The 13921-nt window shown below is 41.3% G+C and overlaps 1 protein-coding gene across 1 annotated transcript; it reads left to right on the top strand.

Moving 5' to 3' along the window:
- The first annotated feature begins 711 nt into the window (after positions 1–711).
- zgc:112083 (uncharacterized protein LOC550461 homolog) lies at positions 712–7055 on the top strand. The gene is made up of 10 exons (XM_061073356.1): positions 712–776; positions 1596–1753; positions 2014–2240; positions 2693–2804; positions 2889–3041; positions 3129–3203; positions 3816–3936; positions 4430–4568; positions 4688–4812; positions 6215–7055. Exons 2-10 carry the CDS (start codon positions 1606–1608, stop codon positions 6645–6647), a joined length of 1533 nt encoding a protein of 510 aa, XP_060929339.1. The 5' UTR covers positions 712–776; positions 1596–1605; the 3' UTR covers positions 6648–7055.
- The last annotated feature ends 6866 nt before the right edge of the window (positions 7056–13921 follow it).

Genomic DNA, 13921 nt, shown 5'->3' with positions numbered 1-13921 from the left:
ATGAATAATTCAGTTGTTATGGGCCCTTATGTTTCCAGAGCAGCATGAAATATTGAATAAGAGATCAGGGATGGCACTGGAGCTGCCCGAGCTCTGTCCCTCCTCCTCAACACTCGTCTGGCTGGTTTCCGTCTCACCCATATGGCTCATTCTGTTCCTTAGAAATCAGCTTTCATACAGTCGTCTCGATTTGTATGAAATATAGCGCAATATGTTAGTTTGATGTTTAACACATGTCTCAAACTAAGATAAGATAAGATAAGAAAATATATGATAAGGTAAGATAAGGTATGACAATCCACAATGGGGAGATGTGTTAAAGCAGCAAAGGAAAAAGCTCAAATAGAAACTAAAAACAGAAACACCAGTTAAAGTAATAATATGCATGGGAAATATGAAAAGTAGAAACAATATATAGAATGATATGAGTATAGAATGAGTTATACAGTATGAGCTGGGTTGTACATATATTTTACTTTATTAATACGTATTGCACATTCAAATAAGGTTAAACAATTAATGAGAAATTAAAAAAAAAGATAAACTTACCACAGTCTTCATTGTTACAATTTTTTTATGAATAATAATATTATTTAGTTTTTGACTCCGGTACAATAGGAGGCAGTGTAGTCTTGAAGGTTTTTTTTCACAACAGGGGAAGAGGAAAAAACAACTTCCGGTTTGGCGGCTAGGAGGAAATAAACAAACGAGTGGATGCTGAAGAAGAAGAAGCAGAAGAAGAAGAAGAGTCACTGACTCAGAGCCGCTGCTGCTTCGTAAGAAACATTAACTTCACACTTCACACCAGTCGCAATCAGTGACTTCACATGTTGTTCATTAAAACGTCATCAAAGTTTGTCTTAGGACATTAGTAGAAAGTAAGTGTTGCGATTACCCGTTAAACTGGAATCAGCGTTAGCTTCTCTGTTAGCATAAATATTCACTTTGTTAATACACACACGTTTAGCTGGAGCTAGCTTGTGGTTTCTAAGATAAATAATCTTTTGTAAATCCATGTAAATATAACTTTCCTTCAGTGAACCTGTGCTCACAGCTGAATGGAGGATTTATCTCGATGTGTCTTTTAGGAAACAGACGAGAGACAATAATGAATACAGGTAAAATATCTGTAGATGCACAGTGGGTGTTGTCATTTTCCAAATGCAAAACAACAGAAGTGTGTTCGTCCTTTTTAAGAATCTAATATCCAGTTGTCTGTGAAAACCTGACAGCTGATGGGACCAGTGATCTTAAGGGAAAGTTCAGGGAGGAGCCTGATGGGAAGAGACATAACTCTGGGTGAAGAGGTGATGAGTTGTGGCTCTAACCTGATAAACATTATTGATAGTTGGTTCCGTTGGTGATTCTGTCAGAGTTTGACCTATTCCCCGACCGGTTCTTGCCGTGTGGCCAAGCAGATCATTGCAAAGGATAAACTGACTTTATAAAAGATCAATCAAAGATCCGTCAACATGAAATCTCCTCAACCTTAGTCCATATTTGTTCTTTTTGTGTTGGCATCACAAGTCATTTTTTGGCTGCAAGGTTGTCAAAGTGTTGAGTTTTCTTTCCCTGTCCGGTTCTCTGGTGATCAGGTCCGCCGTGATGACGACCAAGAGGCTGGACCCCTTCGAGGTGACGTGTGAGTGGGCGTCCTGCAACTTCAGGGGCTGCACCATGGAGGAGCTGAGTGACCACATGGCGCTGCACATGAAGGATTTCCTGGGAGACACTGACGCCCTGGAGGAGCTGGGTGAGTGAGAAGGGAATGGATTTGCACATGGTAAACACACACATGAGGGAAACCACAGTGCACACGAAAATCACTATCGAGATTAAGTATTGAATTTAGCCCAGTAGCAATAAATGTATGTGTTATTTGAGTCACAGTAATCTACACAAACACATGTTGTTTGACTTTTGTAACTCTCTGTATCACTTCCAGATTTCAAGTCCCCTGTGTATTTAACAGTCTTGTCTTCAGTGGAGTCATTTGTAATTATTTCTGTTTAGATGAGTACGCTTGTCTCTGGAAAGGATGTGAGTTTCTCTCGATGGGAAGTCCCACGGAGCTGGAGGTCCACGCCTACTTTCACAACTACCACGGGAAGCTCAAGTTCGTGGGCTCCCAGCTGCTCCAGTCCCGTCCCGACCTGCCCAGCTGCAACCAGGGTCTACACAGCAACAACCTGGTTCCTGAAGGATCGGAGGGATACGTCTGCCAGTGGGAGAACTGTGATGTGGGTATTTCAGGGTTCCTATGGTCATGGAAAACCTGGAAAAGTCATGGAATTGTAAAAGGTGTATTTCCAGGCCTGGAAAAGTCCTGGGAAAAAATAAAATCCCAAAAGTTTTGGAAAAGTCAGGGAAATTTGTTATTTTCATATTTTCATGTCGTTCATTTACGCTGAGTTTTAACTAATTCATATGCTTTTAAAGAAATACGCTCAAAATATAAGCGTATACTATGAGAGCGTATGCCTTTAAGGTGCATTGGAATTCTCATTGTTAGTTTAAATACTACATTTTGTCACTTTTTCAAACTGTTTGGACATGGAAATTTGGTTTAAAGTTGTTGAAAAGTCATGAAAAAGTCATGGAAATCCATTGGTCAAAATGTGTATGAACCCTGGTATTTGTGGTTTAAATTGTTCATAGATCAACAAGTGAGTTTTGTCTTGTCTTGGTACAGAGTTCATTCAACAACCCTGAGTGGTTCTACCGACATGTGGACAATCACATCCAAAGTGCAGAGTTACAGTCGTTCTCACAACAGCAGCAGGCTCTCTTCTGCCACTGGGCAGGTAGGACTGAGCAAGCAAAGGTCAAACAGAGGTCGATTGGCTCCGACCTTTGTGTGACGTGTGTTTTTCTTCTCTCTGCGACAGGCTGCGACGCTTTCTTCAAGATCCGGTACCGGTTGCGGGAACACATGCGGAGCCACACTCAGGAGAGACTGGTCGCCTGTCCTACGTGCGGCAGCATGTTCTCCAGCAACACCAAGCTGTTCGACCACCTCCACCGACAGGCCGAGCCAGTGGGTGAGAGACACGTGTGTATCGGTCAAACTTTCCCAGGAGGCAGATGTTCTGAAGGTTTAATGCTTGTTCTTGTTCTTATTCACACAGATTCGCTTGTTTGTGAACATTGTGGCAAAGCTTTTTCCAGCGAGAGACTTTTGAGGGATCACGTTCGTCAGCATGGTAACAACTTTCTACACTTGTATTATTATACAGTTGTTACATTGCAGTTCCTAGGATTTGGTCAACCCTGATTACTATAGGATATTTAAAATATTCTATATTGTCCATGTGTTTTAACTGTGGAAACATAAGCAGTACACTTTTAAGCCTTGATCAGATTGTTCTTCTGGAAGTTTTACAAAGATGTCCAAATTACTTTTAAACATTGAAGGAGGTTGTTTTTCATAATTCCTTCTTAGACTTGAAAACAACATTTCACAAAACAAACTAACCTCAAGGTTCCTTCAGTAGCTGTTATGAGACTTTCGATCATGAGTCTCATACAGAATTGTACATGCGACTTTAAATCAACATTAATTTGAAGGATTTTAGGGTGAGAGTATTTGATTTAATCCAGGTTTTTAATTTCAGCTCATATTTCAGTAATGACGTGTTATTACTCAAAAAGACTGATATGTTGTTCAAATGATAAATTAAGTTTTTTTTGTTAATTAGGTTTTTAAATAGAATTTTACAATGAATCACTAATCATCCAAGTTGTTAATCAACAATTATATGTTACAGATCGAATTAACACCGTTGTTGTTTTCTGTTTGTTTCTTTTACTCTCAGTGAATCAGGTCAAGTGTCCCTTCTGTGATATGACCTGCACCACCTTGGCAGCTCTGAAGATCCACATCCGCTTCCGTCACTGTGACGAGCGGCCGTTCCCGTGTGACTTCTGCGACAAAAGGTAGAACTTTGAAACCACGGATTAGACGTTCTGTTTGGTAAAAATCAGGCTTTGGGAATACTTTTGTCAATTTGTGTGAACAGCCTCCTCTATATTGTGTTGTCTTGTAAGATAATATAAAAGTTGTTATGTCAAGATTGAGCTAATTAAACAAAGCAACCTTTACTTCTGTAAATAACGGTTTATCTCTCATTACCTATTTTAAGTGAGTGCATTTAATTTGAATTAAGCATTAATTCAACTTTTTTTTGTGATTTTCATGTTTGTTTAAAGGTCTCTGGTATATTTTAATCTTATTTACAGAAAAAAATCTAAAACGTTAAATACTACATTATTGCTGTTGACAGTTTGGAATCTCCTAAAAAGTGGAAATGTTTGTAATTCTGATGTAGCCTTTGAGTCCAGTCGTTTTTAAGCAGATAAACTTAAATACGTTTTTCATCCATATCTGTGTTGGACTCACAATGTTTTCTTTTTCTTCATTTTCAAACAGATTCAAGAACCAACAAGATCTCCAGAAGCACACGGAGGTTCACAACGAGGGGACGGTGTACCGCTGCACTGTCGAGGGTTGTGATTATTCCTGTCACACGTTTCAAACCATGGCTTACCACTTGAAGAGAGCGCACGAGGTTGGTCAGCACCAACATGAAACACCCAGTAAAGCTCAGTACTGTACAATGTTAAGTCCCACATATCATTAACTAAGATGACACTCTGTTACTGACATGATGATTGTTTGAACCAACAGGTCGGGGGGATTTCCAAGTACAAGTGTCACATTTGTGATAAGGTCTTCTCGTGGTGTTACACTCTCACACTTCACCTTCGTAAAAAGCACGAGCTGAAATGGCCGTCTGGGCATTCACGCTTTAGGTGAGTCACAGCAGCGTATTGGGGTTGTGATGGCCGGATCTTATTATACACAGTGTGTTAAGAAAATGTATTTTAGGATCTGGTGTTAATTAAACTCCTCCTTTGTTATTTTTCCTTCAATGACCTGATTATAAACTGCCGACCACAAAGCTTGAATTTTAGTTAGTGTAGTTTTTGTCCGATCGCAATTATATTTATTTATTTCACCGTTACTGTTAGGGATGGGCATTCGATTAAATTGTCTTAATCGATCGTCGGGAGATTTAATGACGAATTTTCGATTAATCATTAATATTTTTATATTCAAAAATTCACTATTTATAGGCTATATAAAAATGCAGTGAAAATAAAAAAAAAAAAAGCGTGTTTCCTCATTCAGATCTTTATTACAAGATGAACAAAATATGCGCTGCCGTAACCTCAAGCAGCGGAGCCGACAGCTAGAAGCCGGTGCTACTAAACACTAATAATATAAAAAACAAGCATGTTAAACAATAACTTAACCACAAATATATAATACTTAGGTCTGACAGGTTTTGCCACATGTAACTAAAACTATCAAACAAGGCACCGAGTCGAGAAAGCTTCATAAAAATAACTAGTGAGAGGACTGACGTCGCCGTGATACCATACAGTTTATGCATGATACACAGGTAGCTCCGTGCTAACTGGGCTAGCCTGGGGAACGTTATTCTCTGCTCGTTGTGCATTGCAGCTCCTCCGTGCTTACTCCGAGTTGATGCTAGGTTGAGAGTGAGACCGGGAGCAGGACGCGCCGCCATTAACCAGCGTCGGATGTGCGTTCTTCAAGTGGTACATCATTTGAGTCGTGGCCGAGTTGTACTCAAACACAGCTTCGCAGTGTTTGCAGTGAACCAAGTCACTTTTTAATTCTAAATGGTCCCAAGCTAAACTTCGCCGTGACTTCTTCGTGTTTACTTTGGAAATGGTAACACGGTAACTCGCAGGTAACTGAGTAGGTCTGTGGCGTTTTTTTCAAACACTGCCCCCCGTGGTCAAATGTGTAATTACCCAATTAATCGATGAAAACATTATTTCATCGAGGAAATTCTTAATGATCAATGAATCGATCGTCGATTAATTATGCCCATCCCTAGTTACTGTATAACCTACCGTTTAATATTTATCCCTGCACTTCTTGGACTCTCCACTTCTTTGCACTATTGTTGTGTTACAATTCACAGCTCCTGTATATAGGCATTCCTCCTTGTATATACTTTCTTTTCTTAGACCGTTGCACTGTTTGTATTGTTTTGTGTTGTGATGTGTATTCTGTGTAAGCCCACTGAGAGCCATTTTACCAAGTCAAATTCCTTGTTTGTGCAAACTTACTTGGCCAATAAAACCTGATTCTGATTGTGACATTCTGTTTCCTCCACAGATACAGGAAGGATGTAGACGGCTTCTTGAAACTGAACATGGTGCGATTTGAGACTGTAGAGGTGACGAAGGAGATTATGAAGAACATGGCCAAAAAACCTCCAAGCCTCCGGAAAAATCTGCGGACGAGGATTCGGACCAAGAGGGCCGCGGTGACGCCAGAGAGCGGCCGCAGCTCGCCGGCCAGATCCTCCTCGCCCTCCTCCAGCTCCTCGTCCTCGTACTCGTCCGAGTTCTCTGGCGGGGAGGACATCTCGTCCCAGCCCAGCCCCCGAGGCAGCGAGTCCCCCCTCTACTGTGTGATGAGCACCATCCCTCACATCGAGGACGAGCCTGGAGGATTCTCTCAGGAGGACTGTGATGCCGACGGGACGTCAGGAGCCGTCCAGGCCTTGACCGAGGTCGCTAGGGGCCTCGGCATGGACGTGGTGTGATCATCCCAGTTTGGGTCGGGTGGAATCCCACCAGGTTTTAATAGATTTTGCTGTGAAGCTATCAGTCATCACTGGAACTGATATGTGTGTGATGTGACGTTGAGATGGTTCTTCTCACCGCAGGTTTTAGTGGAACCCAGTTTCACTGTAGCAGCTCTTATTAACTCTACCGCCTCACTACGCTTTGTGACGTCTTGTGTGTTAAACAAGCCGACACAGTTATCATGAATGAGTGAACAGCCCTGCTGAGCTTCTTCTGTGACATGTTTACACAGCAGGCTCCGTTTGCTGTGACATTTTCCCTGATGTTGAACAGAGTATTTCAGAGGATCTTATTTTTTTGTAGCCTTTTAATGTTGCATAATTTTATTGATATACATTTTAAATACATTTTTGACACAAACGCAACATTGACATGTGTTTTTTTGTTTTACTCCTGTAGCCCTGTATTCGGATAAGGTAGATTTACACATATTTTAAAAACCTTTTCTTCCTCCCAAATAGGAGCATTGATTCCACCTGGTCATTCTGGTTTCACTGGATATATGCAGGCCTTTTCTTTATAACTTTATATATATATATATATATATCACTCGAAAAATGTAAAAACACATTCATCTGAATATATTTTATCATGTACCAGTTTATCAAGGAAACAAATTGTGTCCGAATAACCAAGAAGCTGCCGAAATGAATCTAAAGAACTTATTACGAGACCAGTGAGCTTCATTAGGAACCGTGATCGGCTACTTAAAGCTGCTTAAAGAGTGTCTCTTCAAGTGTTATTTAAAAGCTTCCAGTGACCAGGGAATTCAGCAGACGCACTGTATACAGATGAGTGGTTGTCATGGGAGAAGCTGCTCTCCTTCCTCCTCAGAGGGCCCCTGCAGACTCAGCGCCCCATGTGCCAGAGAGCCACAGCGAGGGCACGGCCGTGTGTGGAGACGGAGGCGACAGTTTTGTTGACGGGTCCCAACCTCTGACGTAAGCTGCCTCCTGCCTCCTCAGAACCAGAGGCACAAACAGAGATGGAGCAAAGAAACCGGGTAAATGTCCCATGTGCCTCTGAGCCACGACAGGTATCCCGGAGTGGAGGGCCTTTCTTCTGGTAATGTCCCAGCTTGGCTCCCATGATGCTGTTGGGCAGGGTTGCATTGCCACCCCTGGATAAGGGGTGAGACCCCCGTGTGAGCTGGAAACATTAAATCTGCTGCTCTCAGGGTACAACACAGACAAGTCACTGAAGTTGATGTGTTGCACAGGTGCAGCGCAGGAGGACGGATGTGTGTGAGTTACACTGAACGCAGACTGATTGCTGTGCCACATCTTAGCATAAGGAAACTGGTTGTCCACAATATCCTGCTTCAACCTTTTCCCTTTAGTGAAGCCGTGGCCCTCGAGCCGCCTCTTCCTGTCATGTGACCCGCACTTGCCGCCAAGTTCAGGGGTCGCTGCTCGATCCCAAGATTCGTCTCCAGGCGGTGAATCCTTTGTGGTGTCAGATTGTTGGTTCCTGTGTTTGTCGTCGTCGAGCTTCTCTTTCCACTGCAGGTGCACGAGCTGCTCCAGCTTCTCTCTCTTGGTCGCAGACGCCGGTGAAGATGTGATTCGTGTTTCACACCCGTCACCAGTGTTTCTGTCCGCTGACTGTTCACATGCAGAGGCTGAAAAAGACAGAAACAGATCCGTTTTAATAAAAATCATCTTGTTAACAAGACATTTTCTGCTCATTTTCATGTGCATGGTTTTTATTTGAGTTATTACTTTACAAGGTTTGATTCTGAAAACACATTTTCTCTTTCCTCACACTGGATATTGATGCTACTTGGCGTTGTTAGGTGGCGTGTCAGGCCTCATTATGCAAATGTTTGTTATTATTATGTCACACAAGGGGCTGTGTCATGTCTGCTTCCACCTTGTTTCATGCTAATCTGTCCAATAATATTTTTGTTTAATCCTGCAAACTAACAAACAAACCAACATCAAATGGACTGGAGTAGAAACAACTTCCTTGGATGTAGTGTGTTTATTCCCCGGATCCAAAATTGAATGTGTTCTTCCTTCACTCATGTTTCACTCCTCCACAAAAAAATTTGAAAATCTGTTTAATATATTTTGCACAACCCTGCTTAGAATCAAACACACAAACCAACAAAACATATGGATGTAAAAACAACACATTGAGGTAAAAATCTATATAACATAAAAACATCTCTTTTACAGCTATTTCTTGCATCACCGACTTGACCCACCTGAGTTTGTATGTGTGTGGGGGGGCTGCTGCTCTGACTCTTGTGGACCGACGGCAGACGCACTCTCAGGTGTCGGCTCTTGATGGAGACCGTTGAGCTTTTGCTGCATTTTATGTTAAATAATGAATTTTAATCACATATATATTTCAAACTAGATGTGGAATAAGAGACAGATCTAAACCAACTCACAATGAAAATAGATGTTAACTAAAAAATGTTAGAAAATACTAGGATAAAAGTTTTCTATACATATAAACTGAAAGTAAAATGTTTAGCTCAGTAAAGCTGAGTTTAGAAATGTTGGCTATCGACTGAAAAAAACATATAGGCTCGAAAATAGAAGAAATACTTTTTGTGGGCCTAATATTCTTTTGTTGACTGGAAACTTTTTATTTGGCAAATAGTTCAAATTAAACACAAGATCCACAAAAATTACAAAAAACGATTTAAAAAAAAAATCTAAATTTAAACATATTTTCCATATTGCCCTTCTTAAATTTCAGACTCATAAAAGGGGCTCAGTACTTTCTGAGTGAACTAGTTCATGTCCCGCAGCTCAATGCATTTTAATTATTACCTGGAGTTGTTTGTGGTAATAAATCTTCCATGCGATGCAAACATGCAGCGCACCCCCTCTCCCTTGTTTCTGCATCCAGAAACAGAATTTAGTTTCATCAGTCAGACTCGAGATGTAAGATATGAGTTTCTCTTTATTCTTCTTTGTTTTAATTTCTATGTCTATGTTTTAGTTTGGTGCATCGTGGACTCACTGTCCTGCAGGACGTCTGTGTTGCTGTGTGAAAGGCAGCAGCTGGAGCGAGAGGAGGCATCATGGTCCCTCTGCTGTGATTCAACTGGAGAAAGAGATGTGAGAGGATGACTTGACTTTATTCTCATGGTGTTAATATAAAATTAAATCTCTAAAATGATGAAGTACAGGCAGAAATATCCTTCTATGTGTTTCCGTTCTCAATGAAAATCACTTACATTTCTGTGCTGCACAGCTGGAACATGTGGGACGGTGGCGGGCTGGTGCAGGATGGGGGGGAAGGTGCAGAGCTGATGAGTGTGTTGATGCATGTGTTGATGATGATGAACCAGGCTGTGTGTGCACGGAGCAGACTTCTGGGAGAAAAGCAGCTGTGCTGTTCAGACCATGATACAGTGGAGTAAAACAAATATGCAGAATTATCTATTAGCAGTTCCTCTTTGCAATGTAACCATCGGTGTAATGACACCTCTCACTGGGTCACTTTGATACTGAAGAAAAGTTTAAAATGGGAGGATTCTCAGGCAAGTTCTGGAGTCATGAGGGTAACCTTTCTTTTTTCTGTGACTTAGTGATGATGTCAGAACGTGTACGTTTTGCTGAATTTAAAACGTGTGTAATGTGATTTCCTGTGTGTTTAGATGAGTCTGAGTTATGGCTCTGAGGATGAGTGACATGTCAGAGGCCCAATCACATGACCAGACCTCCTGCAACTTTCTGTCACATCACAGATTGAAAAACTCTGCTTTAGAGGAAACTCGTTTTTAAAGGCATGTTGCAACTTTAACAAAGCAGCAGAGACAGTGATCAGATGCTGAAATCAACACGAGAGTGTGGTCGTTCATACTCGACTGTGGAATGTGTTCTGAACTGGGATCAGTGGGTTTGCTGCTGCCATCAATGGGACCGACCGAAGTCCTGCTGGAGTCCAAACACGCTGCTGTGAAGTCGTAACATGAAGTCCTCTTTGTTCAGGAGACAGTTACGGGAGCGACCATCGATCGCAGGGACGTTCAAATTGTCCTTCACGTCCTCTTCCTCCAGATTAGGGGTCGACCTTCAGGACACAAGCAGCGTGAATCACTGAACATGCACAGGATTGTAAAAACAGCACTGATTCACCGATATAGATTAGCATCATTATACATTGTGCAACATAATGTATGATTAAACCTTTCAGGCCGTTTGCCTTGCAAATCGCATTCAAACTGAAATGACAGTATCTTGTTAGATTGCATTACATCCAGTAATCCCATTAGAGGCATTCAGTGTGCCAATCCTTTTAATTAACTTAGGATCCATCCGTTCCAAGGACACATGATTAGTAATGCTGTTAGTGAATGGGGAGCTCTGAGATGTGCAGCGTAATCTGTGTAAAACTAGAGACAGAGGAAGAGACACATGGTTTATCAAGAGTGTGTGTGTGTGTGTGTGTGTGTGTGTGTGTGTGTGTGTGTGTGTGTGTGTGTGTGTGTGTGTGTGTGTGTGGTGTGTGTGTGGTGTATTTTGGTTTTGTTGCAGCAATAAAAACGCATTTAAGAAAGAACCAAAGATTCACTGAAAAACTAAAAATATTAAATGAATCTTCTGATCTGCACAAATTAAAAAGCTGAACATTACATGTCTCTTTTTCAGATTTGTGAGCATCAGAAAAGAAAGAACCTCCAACCATTTCAACAGTGGTTTTATTGTCGTTTAATTTTTACAGCAAAACCTTTCAAACTCTTTTAGTTTCAACTTTAAATGTTAGGATTCACTGTTTCTCATTGTTTCCATACATCAGTAAATTAGATATTGATGTTTAGATATTAAGACTTTGTAAGACCTCAACTCGAAACTCTTTTTGGAAGAAGAAATTGGTAGAAGCATTCTGTATTAGTAATTGAGAGATAATCTGCAAATGGAAGAGCAAAGAAAAGTAAGCATTAGTTGCGGCTTTTATAAATTATCTCATATTTTTGCCTGCAAGTTGCTTTATGTTGTTCCTATAAATAAAACCTTACTTTGGATAAAATTATAAATATGATGATGCTTAATTTTGAATCTACGCGTTTGACAATTCAATATTTTGGTTTCAGATTATATTTTAATTCACAGTCAGTGTTGGGGAGTAACAGAATACATGTAACGGCGTTACGTATTTAGAATACAAATTATGAGAAACTGTATTCCGTTACAGTTACAAATTAAATAGATGGTATTTAGAATACAGTTACATTGTTGAAATCAGTGGATTACATGACGGTACTTCTCGAGTTTATTCACTCTCTCGTAAATCCACCGGCGGCAAAACCCCCAGGAAGCAGCTGGAGACCAGGGCTGCCGTAAGAGCGCACCTTCCCCCGGCGGCGTGAAGAAGCCTCACCGCTACCGGCTCGGGGCCGGGACCGAAGCTCTGAGAGACTTCCGTCGCTACCAGAAATCTACGGAGCTGCTGATCCGCAAGCTGCCCTTCCAGCGCCTGGTGAGAGAAGACCGACCTGCGCTCCCAGAGCTCCGCTGTCATGGCTCTGCAGGAGGCCAGCGAGGCACGCCGGGTTCACACCGGACGCTGAAGCGCCGGGCAGCGCTAATAATATCACCCGTTGACCCAGTAGTATAAAAGCATATGGTCACTTGTTTCTCCAACATTAACTGCAACAGCGTCCCAATTTAATTTCATCCATCTTCAAGAACTTCTCCGCTGTTTGCTCCGTTCAATGTCGGGTGTCGAGGGTAAATTACGTATTCTCCGCCCCCCCCCCTCTCTTTTTATCTTTATGACTGCTTGTGTGTCTGTAGTGGATGGGCAGAGGGGGGCATTTAATAATGTGATCGGTAAAATTGGTAAAATTAAAACTCCAGGACAACAGAAGGGGAATACAAACTATGGGATGCATACTTTATCATTTATATCATATAAAATGTCATCAATATCGCTTCAAATCATTTTTCAGTGTGTTTCCTAGAGCGATACGCTCGCGTCAAGCGCAAAAAAAAATAGGCTCGACGCCGAAACGATCGCTGCACGGCGCGAGGCAGCCTTGGCGCGGGGGGGGGGGGGGGGGGGTCCTTCAGCCTCCGGTGGGGCCGGCACAGAGGTGGGAGTGGATGGGAGCCGGACATCCAGCTGGCCCGCCGCATCGGCGGAGAGAGAGTTTAAACTGCTGCTGCTCCACTGACTATAACAACGCCGCAATCATACACTTAAAAAATGCAATACAAACCGGAAGTATTCCAAGTATTCAGAATACGTTACTCAGATTAGTTAATGTAATGGAATACGTTACAGATTACATTTTTGGGCATGTATTCTGTATTCTGTAACGGAATACGTTTTGAAAGTATCATTCCCAACACTGTTCACAGTTTACGTCTCTGTTTCCTTTCCACTGAAATGAGAGAATAGAGTTGATATCAGTCGTTTCTCTCTCCTTCCTGAGTTACTCGGCCCTGGTGTTTGTGTCACTGCCCCTTTAACCTCTTGGCTGCAGGAATCTGATCCCTCCCTTCTCATACAGACGAGATTAGCTGGAGGTTACACATCCTATATGTTCTCTGTATTTCCTCCATGTCAGCGTGCTGCAGAAATCTCTTAATCTCATAAAGGATCTGTTTGTTAGGGAGCACAAACAGTGAGTGAGCCTTCATCTGTGTCATCTGAGGGCAAGAGAGAGAGAGCAAGAGAGAGAGAGAGAGAGCGGTGGTGTGGTGCTCAGCGACAAAACATCTACAACATCCACAACCACATCCACAAACCTCAGATCTGTTTTTCTATTACATAAAAAAAGTTAAATACAATTTATATTTATAGATATTTCTTTTTTTTATTTCTATTTGTGAAGCAAGTTTATTTTAAGAGGTGCTATATAAGTAAATATATCATTGTTATCATTTTACATTTCAGTTTTTTTATTCTGATGTATTTTGGTAGTTCAATATCTATGGGTTTTAGACGGGTTTAGACTAATGTGAAGAGTCAGCAATTGATTGTGTATAGAATATAATGTCTATTGAATTGTCAAATTTTATTCTAGTTTGAATGACAATGGAAATCAATATTTAGCTTTTTGAATTTCTGTTATAAAGTTACACCCAGTCAGGGGCCTCATGAGCAAATTGAAAATCCTCATCGTGGGAAACTTTAAGAGAAACTTTGCTCAGTTACCTGTTGCAGTAAAATTCAAGATTAAAGATTCAAGAGATCTTTTAAATGCTGTAGTAAAGTGAGAGTATAAATTCTTTTATATGTTTCTTACCTGTTTGTGGTTTAT

Source organism: Limanda limanda, chromosome 6, assembly GCF_963576545.1.
Source record: "Limanda limanda chromosome 6, fLimLim1.1, whole genome shotgun sequence".
NCBI lineage: Eukaryota > Metazoa > Chordata > Actinopteri > Pleuronectiformes > Pleuronectidae > Limanda > Limanda limanda.
Note: the sequence above shows the minus strand (reverse complement) of the source record. Positions and strands in the feature narration are given on the sequence as shown.